This window comes from Salvelinus alpinus, chromosome 1, assembly GCF_045679555.1.
Source record: "Salvelinus alpinus chromosome 1, SLU_Salpinus.1, whole genome shotgun sequence".
NCBI classification, from domain to species: domain Eukaryota; kingdom Metazoa; phylum Chordata; class Actinopteri; order Salmoniformes; family Salmonidae; genus Salvelinus; species Salvelinus alpinus.
The window spans coordinates 78,611,839-78,630,050 of NC_092086.1; the positions used below are offsets into that span (position 1 = coordinate 78,611,839).

Here is an 18,212-nt window from a genome sequence, read left to right on the forward strand (position 1 = left end):
TAGACTGTGAAGAGGAAGGAATGTTTGGCGTCTCGAAGCCAAGCGTGGAATGGTGTGGGTTTTTTGTAGTATTTTATGGGGTTTTTTCTTTCTCCTGAATAAGTATAATCCTAACCCTGCAATAATTATTTGCATGGTTTAACTCAGGATTGAGATTTAGGAACTGTCTTCAAATGTAGATTTCCAATTGTTAAACCCACTGTTGAATATCCCAACTGCAACTTTACACCTTGGTTGTCTAGGATTACATCATTAATATAATGTGGCATTTATGACAACACCATTATTCCACATTCCACTGAATGTACAAAACATGAGGAAAATCTGCTCTTTCCATGACATAGTGACCAGGTGAATTCAGGTGAAAGCTATGATCCCTTATTGATGTCACTTGTTAAATCTATTTCGATCAGTGTTGTTGAATGGGAGGAGACAGGTTAAAGAAGGATTTTTACGCATTGAGACATGGATTGTGTATGTGTGCCATTCAGAGGGTGAATGGGCAAGACAAAATATTTCAGTGCCTTTGAACGGGGTATGGTAGTAGGTGCCAGGCGCACCGTTTTGAGTGTGTCAAGAACAGCAACACTGCTGGGTTTTTCACACTCTAGTTTCCCGTGTGTATCAAGAATGGTCCACCACTCAAAGGACATCCAGCCAACTTGACACAACCATGGGAAGCATTGGAGTCCACACGGGCCAGCATCCCCGTGGAACATTTTCGACAACTTGTAGAGTCCTTGCCCTGACGAACTAAGGCTATTCTGAGGGCAGAAGGGGTGCAACTCAATATTAGGAAGGTGTTCCTAATGTTTTGTACACTCAGTGTATTCACCGAAAAGCGCTCAGACAATTTCATCATCTCTGATGTTTGAACAAAGAAATGAGGGTTTGTTTATGAAGTAAGAGTTATTGATGGCAGCTTCCCGTTAGAAACTTCTAAACATTTATAAAGGGAGTGTCCTGTCCAGAACGCTCTGTTTATTTACATAGTTCATATTCCATGGATTTCTCATGAGTTCTTCAGGTCACAGAACTCAACACAGAACAGTATGACAAACGCATGAAAATGTATGCACTCACTACTGTATAAGAGCATCTGCTAAATTACTCAAATGTAAAACTAAGATGAAGAGATGAACCAACAACTCTTTGCAATGGGAGGAATGGTTCTATTTTCCTCTCTTGATTTGTCTATATTTTTCTGTGTTACTTACTTGCTCACTCTCTCTGTCCATGAATCTGTCTCGGTCTCTCTTTCTCGCTCAATCCGCTCTTTCCTTCTATCACCCCCCCCCCCCCTTTCTATCCCTCCCTTCTCGCTCTCCATCCATGTATTTCTATCCCTCCCCTCTCGCTCTCCATCCATGTATTTCTATCCCTCCCCTCTCGCTCTCCATCCATGTCTTTCTATCCCTCCCTCTGCTAGGCATGAGTTTGACTCGGAGCAGATCCCCGACCTGACCAAAGACGTGTACATCCAGGACATCCACTGCGTGGGTTCATTGTGCAAGCTCTACTTCCGCGAGTTGCCCAACCCCCTGCTCACCTATCAGCTCTACGAGAAATTCTCCGTAAGGACCTGCTCTTGGCACAGCACGGGGACTGCACCCTGAGTGCCCTTCTCCACCCAAAACAAAAACATCACGATTTCTCACACTGACGTTCTGCTGCCGCTTGGCGTCCCCCTAGTTACAACGAGCCCCTTTTGTTTTGGTTTGAGAGCTCTTCAGTGTTGCAATGTTGCGTAATGCCCTTGGCCCAAGAGGAACCCTGCTCTGTCTCTTTGTGGATAGTATGTATTAGGTTTTGCATTGTCCCGAACTGGCGTCCAATTTCCATGTCCAAAATACTTTTTTTTGTCTCTGTCTCTTTGGGGGGTATGTTCAAGACCCTCGCCAGGACCAAGTGTCAATTATTTCAAGGTTAAGAAGTACTGTATATGTTATGAGTGTGCTAATCTGACACTTTCCCCCCCCCCCCCCCGAAGTAAAATATAAATATTGTCATAGGCCCTCAGTAATCACATTCTCGATTTACCAAAGACTAAATACACTGTTGGAGGGCTTATCTTGGAACCCCCACTCCAAAATCTAAGCACATGGCACACACTTTAAACGACTAGTACTACAAATACAAAACTCACTCCGACTTCAAATAAAACCCCTCACCAAACAAAGTGGTCTTGGCTGTAGCCTGTAAAGATGGTGTAAATGTTTGCTGGTTGCTATGGAAGAGAGGGGAAGGGTGGCGGCAGGAGTGTTCTGTCCCCTTGGCTTAGCCAAGCGGTGTGCAAGTGCCTCTGTACCGGCCCTGGCCGACTGACTGCGTGGAGGTGTCGTGTTAATGAAGCACTTCTTAACGCAGAGGCACTGATCCCTACCACTCTCCTCCCTCCCTCCATCCTCCCCTCTATCTCCCTCGTTCCTTTCCGCTCCACAGGAGGCCGTGTCAGCAGCCACAGACGAGGAGCGGCTCATCAAAATACATGATGTCATTCAGCAGCTGCCGCCTCCGCATTACAGGTTAGCGCAAAGCCACGCTGCCCCCTGCAGGAACACACAGGCTACTACACACAGTGCTGTTTCCATAACAGGATGTCAATCTATGTCAATAAACGCAACATTTTCAAAGATTTTACTGAGTTGCAGTTCATATAAGGAAATCGGTCTATTGAAATAAATTCATTAGGCACTAATCGGTGGACTTTACATGGCTGGGAATACAGATATGCATCTGTTAGCCAGAGATACCTTAAAAACAAATAGGGGTGGATCAGAAAACCAGTCAGTATCTGGTGTGACCACCATTTGCCTCATGCAACACATCTCCTTTGCATAGAGTGGATCAGGCTGTTGATTGTGGCCTGTGGAATGTTGTCCCACTCTTCAATGGCTGTGCGAAGTTGCTGGATATTGGCGAGAACTGGAACACGTGGTCGTACACATTATCCAGAGGCCGGTTGGACGTACTGGCAAATTCTCTAAAACGATGTTGGAGGCGGCTTATGGTAGAGAAATTAACATTAAATTCTCTGGCAATAGCTCTAGTGGACATTCCTGCAGTCAGCATGCCAATTGCACGCTACCTCAACTTGAGACATCTGTGGCATTGTGTTGTGTGACAAAACTGCACATTTTAGAGTGGCCTTTTGTCCCCAGCACAAGGTTCACCTGTGTAATGATCATGCTGTTTAATTGGCTTCTTGATATGCCGCACGTGGATGGATTATCTTGGGATGTAAACAAATTTGTGCAGAGAAATTAGCTTTTTGTACATATGGAATATTTCTGGGATCAACACTTTATATGTTGCATTTATATTTTGGCTCAGTGTACATTTCTTTGCGTTGGGAAGGGTGTCAAACATTAACAATGATATAGACACATTATATGAACTACATGACCAAAAGTATGTGGACAACTGCTCGTTGAACATCATATTCCAAAATCATGGGCATTATTATGGAGTTGGTCCCCCCTGGTCCCTTCCACTCTTATGGGAAGGCATTCCACTAGATGTTATAACATTTCTTCTGCCAGAACTTGCTTCCATTCAACCACAAGACCATTAGTAAGGTCGGGCACTGCGCAGTCATTCGATTGAGGTTAGGACTCTGTGTAGGCCAGTCAAGTTATTCCACAATGATCTCGACAAACCATTTCTGTATGGACCTCGCTTTGTACACGGGGACATTGTCATGCTGAAACAGGAAAGGGCCTTCCCCTAAACTGTTGCCACAAAGTTGGAAGCACAGAATCGTAAAAAATGTAATTGTATGCTGTAGTATTAAGATTTCCCTTCACTGGAACTAAGATGCCTAGCCCGAACGAACCATGAAAAACTGCCCCAAACCATTATTCCTCCTCCACCAAACTTTACAGTTAGCACTATGCCTTGGGGCAGGTAGCATCCGCCAAACCCAGATTCGTCCGTCGGAATGACAGATGGTGAAGCGTGATTCACCACTTCAGAGAACGTCTTTCCACTGCTCTAGTCCAATGGCGGCGAGCTTTACACCACTCCAGCCGACACTTTGCATTGCGTGTGGTGATCTTAGGCTTGTGTGGGGCTGAACCCATGAACCCATTTCATGAAGCTCCCGACGAACAGTTCTTCTGCTGACTTTGCTTCCAGAGGCAGTTTGGAACTCGCTAGTGAGTGTTGCAACCGAGGACAGACGTTTTTAACGCTCTACACGCTTTAGCACTCGTCGGTCTTGTTCTGTGAGCTTGTGTGGCCTTCCACTTTGCAGCTGAGCCGTTGTTGCTCCTCGACGTTTCCACTTCCCAATAACAGCATTTACAGTTGACCGGGGCAGCTCTAGCAGGGCAGAAACAAACTGACTTGTTGGAAAGGTGGTATCCTAAGACGGCACCACGTTCATAGTCAGTGGGCTCTTCAGTAAGGCCATTCTACTGCCAATGTTTGTATATGGAGATTGCATGGCTGTGTGCTCGGTTTTCTACACCTGTCAGCAACGGGTGTGGCTGAAATATCCAAATCCACTCATTTGAAAGGGTGTCCACATACTTTTGTGTATATATATTGTATATTATACAAACATAATGGATGGTTAATGTATTCCACTCAAACAGTTTCAGAACCTTATGATCTTATACAAGTAGGTAAAACATAGTTCTGTAGATTTAGTCATAGAACTGGTGTAAATGTGTGTTTCATCCCCCATCCTGTTCTCAGGACTCTGGAGTTCCTCATGAGGCACCTGTCCCAACTGGCCACCTTCAGCTACATCACCAACATGCACAGCAAGAACCTGGCCATCGTCTGGGCACCCAACCTACTGAGGTCAGACGACGTTATCTTGTTCAATGTCATGTTATTGTTCATATCTCACCAGTGTTATCAATAGTACTAGTACATATAGGTTGCTCTGAGTAACTGCAGTTGATCTTGTACCGAAAATAGCTATGATATGACGATTTAGGAAACAAACTAATTCTTCCGCATTTTTGTGGAAGTTGGTCTGTGGCGGTCATGAAATTTCGTCAGCCGGTTATTGTCATGCAAAAGACTGCCGGTCTCACGGTAATTGACCGTTAATTAACATAAACATGTTTAGTATCTCCAGGCCTCCACACATACAAGCCGCTGATGCACACCTTTGGAACATCTACATTTAAAAGTATAATACATCAATTTAATATACACCATCACAATACCTCTATTTGTTTTAGTCCAGTCTAAAGAAACATGATATGAGGAAAATGTATTTCAGAAGAACAGAATGAGTTGGCCATGCTCCATGCCATAGGCTGTAGGCTTGTTCATTGAGCTGACAAGATATGCGTATAAGTCCCATGCCATTATTTAGTTTTATATGACTTTATAGTAAGAAGAATACAATTGAACTTAGGAAAAATATCCTTTCTATTTTATTCAGCTATTATGGAGCGGGTGCGCAAATGAAGTGGCTATGTTGAGTGTTAAAGTGATCATTTGAAGCAGGTCCTACAGTGCATTCGGAAAGTATTCAGACCCCTTCCCTTTTTCCAAATTTGTGAGATGTTTCTACAACTTGATTGGAGTCCATCTGTGGTAGGTTCAATTGACTGGACATGATTTGGAAAGGTACACACCTGTCTATATAAGGTCCCACAGTTGACAGTGCATGTCAGAGTAAAAACCAAGCCATGAGGTCGAAGGAATTGTCCGTAGAGCTCCAAGACAGGACTCCACCAATCAGGCCTTTATGGTAGAGTGGCCAGATAGAAGCCACTCCTCAGTTAAAGGCACATGACAGCCCGCTTGGCGTTTGCCAAAAGGCACCTAAAGACTCTCAGACCATGAGAAATAAGATTTTCAGGTCTGATGAAACCAAGATTGAACTGTTTGGCCTGAATGTGTACCAAGCGTCATGTCTGGAGGAAACCTGGCACCATCCCTACGGTGAAGCATGGTGGTGGCATCGTCATGCTGTGGGGATGTTTTTCAGCGGCAGGGACTGGGAGACTAGTCAGGATCAAGGCAAAGATGAACAGAGCAAAGTACAGAGATCCTTGATGAAAATCTGCTTGAGAGGATCTGCAGAGAAGAATGTGAGAAACTCCCCAAATGCAGGTGTGCTAAGCTTGTAATATTTCAGTTTATTTTTTATAAATGTCCACAAATTTCTTAAAACCTGTTTTTGCTTTCTCGTTATGGGGGATTTTGTGTAGATTGATGACCAAATGTTTTTTTCCACCCATTTTAGAATAATAACATAACAAAATGTGGAAAAGGTCAAGGGGACTGAATATTTTCCGAATGTTAGATTTAGAGTTATTTGGCAACTTTAATTGTGAATGATACAAACCTTAGACTGTCTTAGAAATTAAAACATATATGGGCTGCATGGTGCGACCTATAGGCTATTGATGATTTGAGAAAGTAGCAAAAAAAAGCTTGATGTCTGTTCCTTGCCTCAGGCTACACAGCTGTTCTCTCATCGAGTGATCATATTTTCACCCATCAGACTGTCCTCAATTTAATCTTTACTAATATGTCACATTTTGTTTCGATTTAGAATTGCCCATTATCAAATGGGCCGGAACACGAGCAGAGGAAAAAAGACATGTCATCTGTGTTGCACTCGAATAGTGAATGGAGGCCTCGCGTTTTGTAGGCTACTTCGGTTTTATAGCGGAGAATGTGCTTAATATGAGTAGCTGAAAAATAAATATAAGAGAACTTATTTCACTCCATGCATCAACCACTGTTGGTGGGGCATGCTCTCGCTGACTGACAGGTGATATTACGCCCTAACTCTGTGTGCCATGGACTTCCAACCTTGTTCCTGCAGCTACCCAGTGCTTCATTTGTGAAACGTATGGCAACATCGATAGTAACATGTTTTCGCAACAAAAGATATTTCACTAAACTTAACAGCCCCTCTGCATGCTTGAGAAAGTGATAGAGGAGGAGATGAGATATTCTGTATAGCTAAAGGTTCATTTTGAAAATAAAAAAAAATTCCCTATTACTAGGTTATTCAAAATCAAATACAAATATACTAATTGTAGGCTAACTGTAAGCCGCCCTGCACAAGCAATGAACCAACAGCATCGCCTAGGGCTTTAAGTTCTCTCCCAGACTAATGGATAGAAATTTTGTCCATCCAGTATGCATAATAATGCAGTTCACACTCAAAGGTGATTTACTCAAATTTGTTGAATTTGGGAGTATAGCCTAGACCAATTATATATACCAACGACATCGTAAATCAGTTGTTTTTCTGCCATGTGTAATATGCAGTAGGCTATGTATTGTATAATGGCACAATCATAGTTTTAATTATGATTTTTCTTTTGGGCTTGGGCTCATAAGCCTATGCATTTGCATAAGCTCTATGGGTGTTTTGAATGAATCATCACCTTAGAAAGTGCTGTCCATTTTGTGGTGTTAGGCGTCGAAACAACATCCGTGTTTTACACTGTTTCAACCCGCTGTTGAACTTCTTTCTTCAAATTGATCATCACAGTGAGGTTAGTTTTAATGTATGATAGGTCTACAGTTTTGATGAGATTTTTTGATCGCCTTTGCATTGATGTCAGAGCGGTTAGAGGGACAATAGAGCCCTGAGTACCAGGCCATTGGGACCTGATGGTAGTTAGCAAGTTGGGTACTACCAAAGCATGTCCAGAGGGCATAAAAGGAGATGACCGTGACTCAACGGTCATGTGGAATTTTACTGTGGTCATGACTGCGATTGTGGCAGTAGTACGGTCACCGCAACAGTCCTATGTGGAAGAATGAGCCATTAAAAAAAGGTTGATCCCCAATGTCGTCTCCCCAGGTCCAAGCAGATAGAGTCGGCCTGCTTCAGCGGCACGGCAGCCTTCATGGAGGTCCGCATCCAGTCGGTGGTGGTGGAGTTCATACTGAACCACGTAGACGTCCTCTTCAGCCCCAAGCTCAGCTCGCTCATACGGGAGGGAGCAGGTACGCATGCCAACCTGTTGGGATGTCATCTATGCTCACAGTGCCATGGTGCTATCCGAAGCTGGAGGATTAGTTCTTATGCAGGATTTTGCTTGATTCTATTTAATGCCAGTGGTGCTTTTGTCATAGCGCAAGCAAATTGTGCGCAAGCAGAATCCACTTGACCCTCAAATTAGAAAAGTAGCTTACTCAGAACAATCACTTTTTATGCAAGTCATTTGTCTCCTCCATAATAAAGTGTACATCAGTGGTCACCAACTGGTCGATATCCAAAGCATTCCTAGTCGATCACCAAACATTTCTGTAAAAAACAACGATAAAGCCTTGCGTTCCTATTTTTTGTATTTTCCTTTCGCGCTTTTGGCAGTGGGTGCACTTGATTCAGCAGCCCTAGCACCGGGAAGGTAAAAGTGATCACATTTTGAACCCTTTCATGTGTCTGAAAGAGAACTCCGACTACCCGGCAAGCCCGGAGAGCAAATCAAGTTCCCCTATAGGCCTACTGCTGGCCAATTCGATAGCTCAGATTACCGCAGCTGCACAGTTTCTGCAAGCCATAGACTGTAAAAAGAATCCTCGAATGCACAGCGGAGTTGATACTGTGAGATTTAAAAATGTTTAAAACCATAAATAGAGAGAGACTCAACGAATACAGCAAAGAGCGGCGTTTTTATGAGTAAGCTCATGTTTAAGTTGTTACTCAGGACTTTGTTGAACACTTTTAAAAGCCTTAAAATGAGCGTTGTCCCACTTCCACTCACGCTACAACCAGCACTGCAGCTGCAACGAAAGGCAAAGTGTTAACATACGCTTGCGTTATTATTAGCGGCTTGTCTTTTTAAATACCAAGGAATATTACACTTTCTCTGGTCATAGGAGTAACCACATGAATTGGTGCATGAGACAGAAATAATGCAGTACGACTTGAGTTTCGCTATCAGCTGGAAGACTGTGTCCCCTTTTCTCAGCGGATGGACGGTGAGTCGGGTGAGAGGCTGCTCCCTTCCTCCCCTCAGACTGACCATCAGATGCAGGCCATCAGTCCAGTAAAAAAAAAAAAACGAATTATGCTTACTCAGCTATGCCTCACAAGTAATACAACAAATGATCTATTACCAGTCTGATCATATACCTAAAAATGTTATCTAATTTCAAAATGGTCTGGGAAATTCAAGCTTAGCCAATATGCAGTGATAATGTATTGGGCCTATAGCCTACTGTACAAACCTCATTGCTGCAGAACTGTTTTTAATTGGTTAATGTTGCATAGGATTGTCATTTTTTAATTCGTGTTTTAAAAAAATAAAAAATCTGAGTGGTAGATCTCTGCTTGCATTTTGACTCCGAAAGTGATCTTGACTCAGTTAAGGTTGGTGACCACTGGTGTGCATGATCACTTCTCCCCTTCCCCTAGGACACAACTCGTTGTTGCGGCCCAAGTCCCTGCTGGTGTCGTCCCCCTCCACCAAGCTGCTGACCCTGGAGGAGGCCCAGGCCCGGACCCAGGCACAGATCAACTCCCCCGTCACGGCCGATAGCAAGTACATTGAGGTGGGGGAGGGTCCGGCTGCGCTGCAGGGCAAGTTCCACACCGTCATCGAGTTCCCTATGGAGAGGTATGAACAACCTGCGGCCCTGGTATCTTTCTAACGGCTGATGTTTGTCAATGAGTTGTAAAATATGGAAATGGAGGAGGCATAGATGAGATACAATATTTGGATGGAAATATTGTACCTTCAAACCATGAACGCATACAGTTACAGTGCATTCGGAAAGTATTCAGACCCCTTGACTTTTTCCTAATTTTGTTACATTACAGGCTTATTCTAAAATGTATTAAATAATGTTTTCCCTCTCATCAATCGACACACAATAGCCTATTTTGACAAAGCTAAAACAGGCTTTTAGAAATGTATTCTAAATAAAAAACTGAAATACCTTATTTACATAAGTATTCAGACCCTTTGCTATGAGACTCGAAATTGATGTCAGGTACATCCTGTTTACATTGATCATCCTTGAGATGTTGCCACAACTTGATTGGAGTCCACCTGTGGTAAATTCAAATGATTGGACATGATTTGGAAAGGCACACATCTGTCTAGATAACGTCCCACAGTTGACAGTGCATGTCAGAGCAAAAACCAAGCCATGAGGTCGAAGGAGTTGTCCGTCAAGCTCCGAGACAGGATTGTGTCGAGTCACAGATCTGGGGAACAGTACCAAAAAATGTCTGCAGCATTGAAGATTCCTCCATCATTCTTTTTTTTTTTTTTTTTTTTTTTTTTTATAATTTTATCCCCTTTTCTCCCCAATTTTTCGTGGTATCCAATCGCTAGTAATTACTATCTTGTCTCATCGCTACAACTCCCGTACGGGCTCGGGAGAGACGAAGGTCGAAAGTCATGCGTCCTCCGAAGCACAACCCAACCTAGCCGCACTGCTTCTTAACACAGCGCGCCTCCAACCCGGAAGCCAGCCGCACCAATGTGTCGGAGGAAACACCGTGCACCCGCCCCCTCGGTTAGCGCGCACTGCGCCCGGCCCGCCACAGGAGTCGCTGGAGCGCGATGAGACAAGGATATCCCTACCGGCCAAACCCTCCCTAACCCGGACGACGCTAAGCCAATTGTGCGTCGCCCCACGGACCTCCCGGTCGCGGCCGGCTGCGACAGAGCCTGGGCGCGAACCCAGACTCTGGTGGCGCAGCATAGCACTGCGATGCAGTGCTCTAGACCACTGCGCCACCCGGGAGCCCTCCATCATTCTTAAATGGAAGTTTGGAACCGCCCAACCAAACTGAGCAATCGGGGGAGAAGGGCTTTGGTCAGGGAGGTGACCAAGAACCCGATGGTCCTCCTGACAGAGCTCCAGAGTTCCTCTGTGGAGATGGGAGAACCTTCCAGAAGGACAACCATCTCTGCAGCACTCCACCAATCAGGCGTTCATGGTAGAGTGGCCAGACACTCTGCAGTAAAAGGCACATGACAGCCCGCTTGGAGTTTGCCAAAAGGCAACTTAAGACTCTCAGACCATGAGAATCAAGATTCTCTGGTCTGATGAAACCAAGATTGAACTCTTTGGCCTGAATGCCAAGCGTCACGTCTGGAGGAAACCTGGCACCATCCCTACGATGAAGCGTGGTGGCGGCAGCATGCAGTGGGGATGTTTTTCAGCGGCAGGGACTGGGAGACTAGTCTGGATCGAGGCAAAGTACAGAGAGATCCAACAGGACAACAACCCTAAGCACACAGCTGAGACAACGCATGGAGTGGCTTTGGGACAAGTCTCTGAATGTCCTTGAATGGCCCAGCCAGAGGCCTGACTTGAACCCGACCGAACATCTCTGGGGAGACCTGAAAATAGCTTTGCAGCAACGGACCCCATCCAACCTGACAGAGCTTGAGAGGATCTGCAGAGAAGAATGGGAGAAACTCGCCAAATACAGGTGTGCCAAGCTTGTAGAGCCATAACCAAGAAGACTCTATGCTGTAATCGCTGCCAAAGGTGCTTCAACAAAGTACTGAGTAATGGGTCTGAATAATTATGTAAATGTGATATGTAAGTTTTGTATTTCTTTATAAATTAGCTAACATTTCTAAAAACGTGTTTTTTCTTTGTCATTATAGGGTATTGTGTGTACATTGATTAGGGGGGGGAAAACAATTTAATCAATTTTAGAATTAGGCTGTAACGTAAGAACATTTGGAAAAAGTCAATGGGCCTGAATACTTTCCGAAGGCACTGTACGTGGTTTCATATTATAAACAAGTGAGTCATGTTGTTTAGGCAACAATAACAAAAGGACACATGACTACTTGTTTCCCCAACTGAGTGTTCTGTCCATTCACCTCCTACAGGAAAAGGCCCCCCATCAAGTCCAAGAAGTCGCCGGTGGGAAACTGGCGCTCCTTCTTCAACCTGGGCAAGTCATCGTCCATGTCCAAGCGCAAGCTGCACCGCAACCCCAGCGAACCCAGTGAGCTCAAGGCCATGGCCCTGGCAGGTTAGATTCCCTTTCTTCTCTCCTCCCAAACACCAAGCCTTCACTCTCTGACCCTTCTCACAAATTTTCCATTTGGTTGGAACGGAAAATAATTTATGTACACTCATGCCTGTCTGTCTCATGTCCCAGGAGGCAGAGGGGACACGGGGACACTCCGATCGGCCAAAAGCGAGGAGTCGCTCACCTCGCTACACAACGTTGAAGGTAATGTATAATGGGACTAATCTGACTTATCTCCACGGCACTCTGTATGCCTGATGTAGCCTGTTCTTGAGTGCAAGTCTGCTATGGTCCAAGTAGTAATGTATTTGTATAGATTGTTTTTTCTAATAAAACATTTGTGATCTGTCTTTGAATTGATGAAGATTTCCTCCTGACTCCCGTAGGAGAGTCGAAGGTGTACCGTCCTCGGCGGCCCCGCTCCAGCAGCGATGCCCTCTCGGCTTCCTTCAACGGTGACCTGCTGGACAGCCACACCCGGCAGCACTGCAACTCCGATGACAATCTGGCCCAGAGCCACAGCGGGGGCGCGACCCGCGACGGGGGGGACAGCGATGGGGACGACGGACCCATCTATGTTCCAGCCCTGATTTCGCCCCCACGTTCAGCCGGCGAGGACGTGGACCTTAGCCCCCCAGACATCGGCATGGCCTCGTTGGACTTTGACCCCATGTCGTTCCAGTGCAGCCTGCCCGACGGCTCCTTCTCCTTCCCCCTGGGGCTGAGCGATGTCGCTACGGGCGCGGCTGGCGAGGGCACCAGCCTGAAGAGGAGCCCAGGCAGCGTTGACAACGGCTCGGCGCTCGTCTCTCCCTCCTTCCTGGGGAAGTTTGCCAACCCCTTCTTGTCGCCTGACCTCAGCCCGGCCACGGGAGAGAAAGCAGGGCGCAAGAAGCTGGTCTGCTCAGTGTCTTTCTCTGACAAACCCGTACAGGCTGTGTCCCCTAAAAAGTCAAAGTCGGACATTTTGGCTCCTCTGGCTATTTCGGAGCCGTTTGACATGGAGATTTCTAGTAGGCTTACAGAAAGCCATGGTTTTCCCCAGCCTTCTTCCCCTCCCTCGGGACTGCCCTGGGACTCTCCTCTGTTAATGGGCTCAGTGCTGCTGAGGACAGGGGAGCCGTCGCTGAGCGAGGCCTTTCAGATGGAGCTGCACTGTAAGCTCTCTGCCTTCGACACTGAGAGACAATACTCCACAAGGGAGGAGAGCACTGCCCAGCAACCTACAGCAACCAATAGCAAGGAACAATTAGGTAAGTGGTGAATATAGCTGCTTCATTGCATACAGCTGCTACTTTGCATACAGCTGCTACATTTTCACTTTATCACCTATCATGTTTTTTTTATGTTAAAGAGATAGTTCACCCAAATTACTAAATTATATAGTAGTTTCCTTTCCCTGTAAGCAGGAAGCTGGAAGCTGCTTACAGGGTAAGGAAACCAATATGTAATTTAGGTGAACTGTCCATTTCAACTGTCCGTTTCTCTTTACAGTATAAGGCCTTTGTTTAATTATGCTTTGATTGACAATGCCTGTTTCGTTTCTAGGTTTAGTTTCCCCGCCTCATGCCTTTAACACCTTGCATGGATTTCAGCTCAGAGAAATCTTTCCACATGATGCCGCCAGAGCGCCAGGCTTAACTCTTCCCCCTCTCTCCTACTCTTGAAGACCAAGCCTGCCTTTTTTATTTTTATTCCCCTCAAACGCACTTTCTCTTCTCTCTGTCCTCACACTGTAGTTCCCTTCTGTTTTTGTCCCCCTCCCAGGAGCCGTAGCTAGTCTGGACTCTCCAAAAGCCTCCCCCGGCCCTCTCAGCTCCTCCTCTGTGTCCCTCCTCCCTCCCCCGCCCCCTCCGAAGAATGCCGCCCGCATGTTGGCCCTGGCCCTGGCAGAGTCCGCCCAGCAGGCCTCTATCCTGACCCAGAAGAGGCCCTCCCAGTCCCAGCCCCCCACGCCAGTGTCCCCCATTAGACCCCTGGAGCCCTCACACTCCCTGGACTGGCCCCCTCCCCCAGCTCTGCGCCCCCAGACGTCCCTCGAGGAGGGACCCAGGGCAGGAGAAGCCCAGACCCCAACCTTAACCCCCACCACCCCAAACCTTGCCCCTTCCTCCCCTCCCCCTCCCACCACCCCTACTGACAAACAGCCTTGCCAGTCAGTGAGCCATGAGTCCATCAGTATGTTCACCAGTGCAAAGTCCCCCTCCACTTCTCCCGGAGCCAGCCAGGATATGGATTTCACCCCACCGGCTTCCCCCCACCACCAGTGTACCACCACTCCCTACAGCCCTCCAGCCCATGTGTCCCCCACTCGGAGGAGTCCAGACAGGCAGCAGCCCGCCATGGGCCAGGTAGCGGTCAGCAGCACTGGATTCTCCACCACCACTCCCAGGAGCAGGGAGACGGGTGTCCTGCCACAGCCTGCTCCTGAGGTAAATTGGCGAAAATGTGTCATATTTGCAGAATATCTTTGATAAAGTAACTATATAGCCAACTGGAATTGTTTTTGGTTAATTTTCAGGTCCATGTAGATGAGACCGTCTGGTCGCCATCTCCGAAACCCTCAGAGCAGCGAGTTTCAGTTTCACAGCCTCAAATACAGTTCCATACTCATCCACAGGCCCAGCCACAGTCACAGCCTCAACCCCAGCCCCACTCCCATCCCCAGCCTAACGCCAGAGTGGTCCCCACCCCATCCGAGTCAGTGGAGAGACCATGGCAGGCCATAAAGCCAGTTCAGCCCGGCACGGAGCCTGTGACCCACGCCCATGGGCCCACGCCGCCAGCGCCTCCCGTCCGCTCCATTGAGAGCAAATTGGCAACCGCCGCCCTCAGCCACACAGAGGCCGCCAACCCCGCCATCTTCCACAACATCCTGACAGAGGTCTCCACGCCCGAGGAGGCCCTCGCCCATCCTCACCCTCCCCCGCGTAAGTCTTCCACCCAGCAGTCAGCCTACCTGTACCACACCAAGGGAGAGGCTGCCTTAATGGAGCCTCCCGGGGAGGCCTACTACCACCAACGGGCCATTCCGGTGGGGCAGCCTTCATACCACTACCGGCCAGACAGTGTTCCCCCACACCTCTCCTACGCGTCAAAGTCGGCGCCCCAGATAACTTACAGTGCCCGCACGGACCACCGCTACAACACCCTAGCTAACCCCAGGTCCTGCCACCAGTCAATGAAGAATCACGGGCCCCCCAGGGGTGGCGAGTACATATCACCCGGCCCGGGACACCACGGCCAGGGCTATGGACCCATGGAGGGAGCTCCGGTCTACCCCACCATCCGTAGGGTGCACTCGCTCCACGTGCCCTCAGCAATCCGCTCGGTGCCCATCCAGCGGACCGAGGTGCCTCCCAACGACGAGCTCTTCTACTACCAGCGGCCCGTCTACCAGTGCAATACCTACCAGCAGCCGCCGCAACAGTCGTCGCAGGCCGACTACCACGTCACCCAACTCCAGCCTTACTTTGAGAATGGCCGGGTGCAGTACCGTTACAGCCCCTATTCGCCTTGCGCCAACCCGCTGGACGCCCCTTACTACGACGTGGACCCCTACGGGACCATCCGGCTGCGGCACTTCCACTCGTTCAGCAGTCGGGACCTGGGCCCCACCCTCAGCCGGTCGGGGGGCAAGGCGGGCGGCTACCACTACCTGTCCCGCCACATCCTCCCGCCGGGGAAGGAGCACAGCTTCGTCAGCAGAGACATGCCCCCGGGCCATGGCTCAAAGGGAGCCGCCGTCTACTTTGCATGGAACCCAGAGGACTCGGAAAGGCTCCGGATGCACTCCATCCACAGAGAGAGCCGGGCCAGGCAGAAGGTCAAAGGACCTGTCATGTCTCAGTATGACAACGTGGGCCTGTTCATGCCTGGCGACCTGGGAGGGTACGAAACCCTACACCTGCGCAGTAAGTCGGACCCCGGCAAAGCCATGCTGATGACTGTCGAGGGTAAAGACGGGCGCTACGGAGTACCGCCGGGCTCCCAGCACGCTCCCCGACACCTTGTGTCTGACCCCGACATCCTCATGTACATGGAGACGGAGAAGCACTGTCAGGGGAACGGCACCGGGGACAAACATAGCAACTCCAGGACCTGCCAGGTCTCCCACTCGCACCAAACCCAACACCCACCCCGTTACCAGGCCCATCAGCAGGACCCCAGCCGACACGACCCCGGGGACGGAGCTCGGAGCTTCCAACCCCGCTACGAACAGCCCGATCCAGACCGCCACCAGAACAGGTCCAAAACCCCCGGTAGTTACCAGGACAATGATGACCACCAACACCAGTCGGCCCCCGTCAAAGCGCAGGCCCCTCTCAAGCCCGAGCGGTCGCACAGCATCCGAGAGCACCAGCAGCAGCACTATAGCCAAGCTGCCACTTCCGAACCAGACAGAGACCACTCATACCAGCCCCACGGTGGGCAGCAGACACACAGCACCATGGCGATACAGTCCCACTACGACAACCTGGATGATTACCACCCAGCAGCAATACCTCAGCCACAGGCCCCCATGCCAAACCCCCGCGGGGTCTCCTCTGCCTCTTTCCCCACCAACCCTGGCTTCACGGGCAGCCACAGCAACCGAGCGTACTCCACTGCCTTGGGCCAGGGCGCCTTCATCCCAGCGGAACTGGCCCTGCAGAGGCCCGAGACAGAAATACACGCTGAATGAAGAAGAGACTTGTAAAAAATAAAAAAATAAAAATAAAAAAAAGTTTTAGTAAGCAATGAAGTGACTCAGCTGGAGGTGAAAATGTTCCACAGCCTCTGCAGGACAGTGGACTGTCGTCAGAACCTTCCGCATTATTTTTCTCTATATTTTTTATGAATTGTAAAGGAAAATAAGATACTTTTTAGAGAATGTACCATACTTTCTTCAATTGTTCTAAGAAGCCACGCGTTCGTGACTCATTGAAATGGTGGATGATCATAGAAATGTATATGATATAAGCGAAAGGTCCAAGAAACCAGAACCGCAAAAATGTCAAATATGTGTACAAAGAAGAACTACTGGTAAAAAGGGATTTGTTTTATTTTTGTTTCCAGTTTTGTTTTGACTGGGGAGGTATGAGCATAACAGGGATGAAGGTTTGCATTTTAGAAATGCATGTTATCTCCAATCTCTTGTTTACCATTGCTATCCATTGTGTACTTTCTGGATGTTTCAGTACAAGTTGTCGAGGAAGGAAATCTGTGTAAGTCATCGTGCCCTCCCTCCTGTTTCTGTATACACAAGGCGTTACAGTATGTTCACTTTCAGTCTTCAAGCATCTTGGATTTGGGGTCGGGGCCCAACAGTACAAAGTGAGTTCTAGAACTAGACAGGGTACTTTCACCTGGTACTGTAGGGTTATGTTAATATTTTATTTGCTCTGTGATTGTGTATTTTTGCTATAAAACGGAGTGAATTGAATGTTTTGGAACCGAGATTTGTTCTTCATTGCAAGAGGGACCAAACATTGAGTATTTTGGCCATGAAAGCATTCCTGCACATGTATGGGTTGATGACGACTACCTTGGGAGGTGTAACAGAGTAATTCTTAAAATGTGTTTTGTTATAGTCTTGCTTTTTTTTCTGCCAATTTCAAAGGACTTGAATGGACAACTTAATAAAATTATAAAAACTGATATTGTACAACACTTCACACAAATGTAAATGCTTGGTCAGCCTTTGAGCAAGTTGAATTCACTCCAGCAAATATATTTTGAAATAAATGTACATACTAATTTTCATAGTATGTGAAAAAGATGGTTAATATGTTCCAAGAGAAGTAAACCATAATTTAATTTGAATGGACAAATGTTTGGGACCATTTAAGAAAATGTGGAATAACATTTATGGATACAACTGTCTGCTTTCAGTGCAATTAGTCAATAGCCAGTCAAATTGGCAGAGGATTCAGATTCATCTCATTCAATTTCAAATGCAGGTCATATTTGCATTTGAATACCTTTGACTATATTTCAGTTGTAACGCCCATTGGCTTGTGAAGGTACTGTTCTATTTTGCCTTATGGTCCCTACCTGTTCAAACGGATACTAAACGGAATACTCCCAGATATCCCTCCTTTATTGTGGGGCACAGTAAGTGGCTAAATAACCACCTAGTTGTGTTTTGAATGTAAAAACATCTCTTGTCTCAGTAACTGGAAAGTTATGCTGTTGGATATAACAAATAAAATTATTCAGGAAATAACAATGAAAATGAATGTGGGTTCTTTTGTTAAATTGTAGTGTTGGAATGTTCAATGCT

The 18,212-nt window shown here is 47.3% G+C and overlaps 1 protein-coding gene across 7 annotated transcripts in view; it reads left to right on the forward strand.

Annotated features, from left to right (window-relative positions):
• arhgap32b (Rho GTPase activating protein 32b) overlaps positions 1 to 18,164 on the forward strand; it is a 202,670-nt gene extending 184,506 nt beyond the window's left edge. For all 7 annotated transcript variants that reach the window (XM_071327266.1, XM_071327283.1, XM_071327292.1 and 4 more), the window contains 10 exons: positions 1,430 to 1,574; positions 2,443 to 2,525; positions 4,702 to 4,809; positions 7,796 to 7,941; positions 9,356 to 9,557; positions 11,802 to 11,947; positions 12,077 to 12,151; positions 12,334 to 13,200; positions 13,715 to 14,379; positions 14,469 to 18,164. In XM_071327266.1, coding sequence (XP_071183367.1) covers positions 1,430 to 1,574; positions 2,443 to 2,525; positions 4,702 to 4,809; positions 7,796 to 7,941; positions 9,356 to 9,557; positions 11,802 to 11,947; positions 12,077 to 12,151; positions 12,334 to 13,200; positions 13,715 to 14,379; positions 14,469 to 16,631 — 4,600 coding nt within the window. In that variant the 3' untranslated portion in view covers positions 16,632 to 18,164. The remainder of the gene's footprint in view (positions 1 to 1,429; positions 1,575 to 2,442; positions 2,526 to 4,701; positions 4,810 to 7,795; positions 7,942 to 9,355; positions 9,558 to 11,801; positions 11,948 to 12,076; positions 12,152 to 12,333; positions 13,201 to 13,714; positions 14,380 to 14,468) is intronic.
• The last annotated feature ends 48 nt before the right edge of the window (positions 18,165 to 18,212 follow it).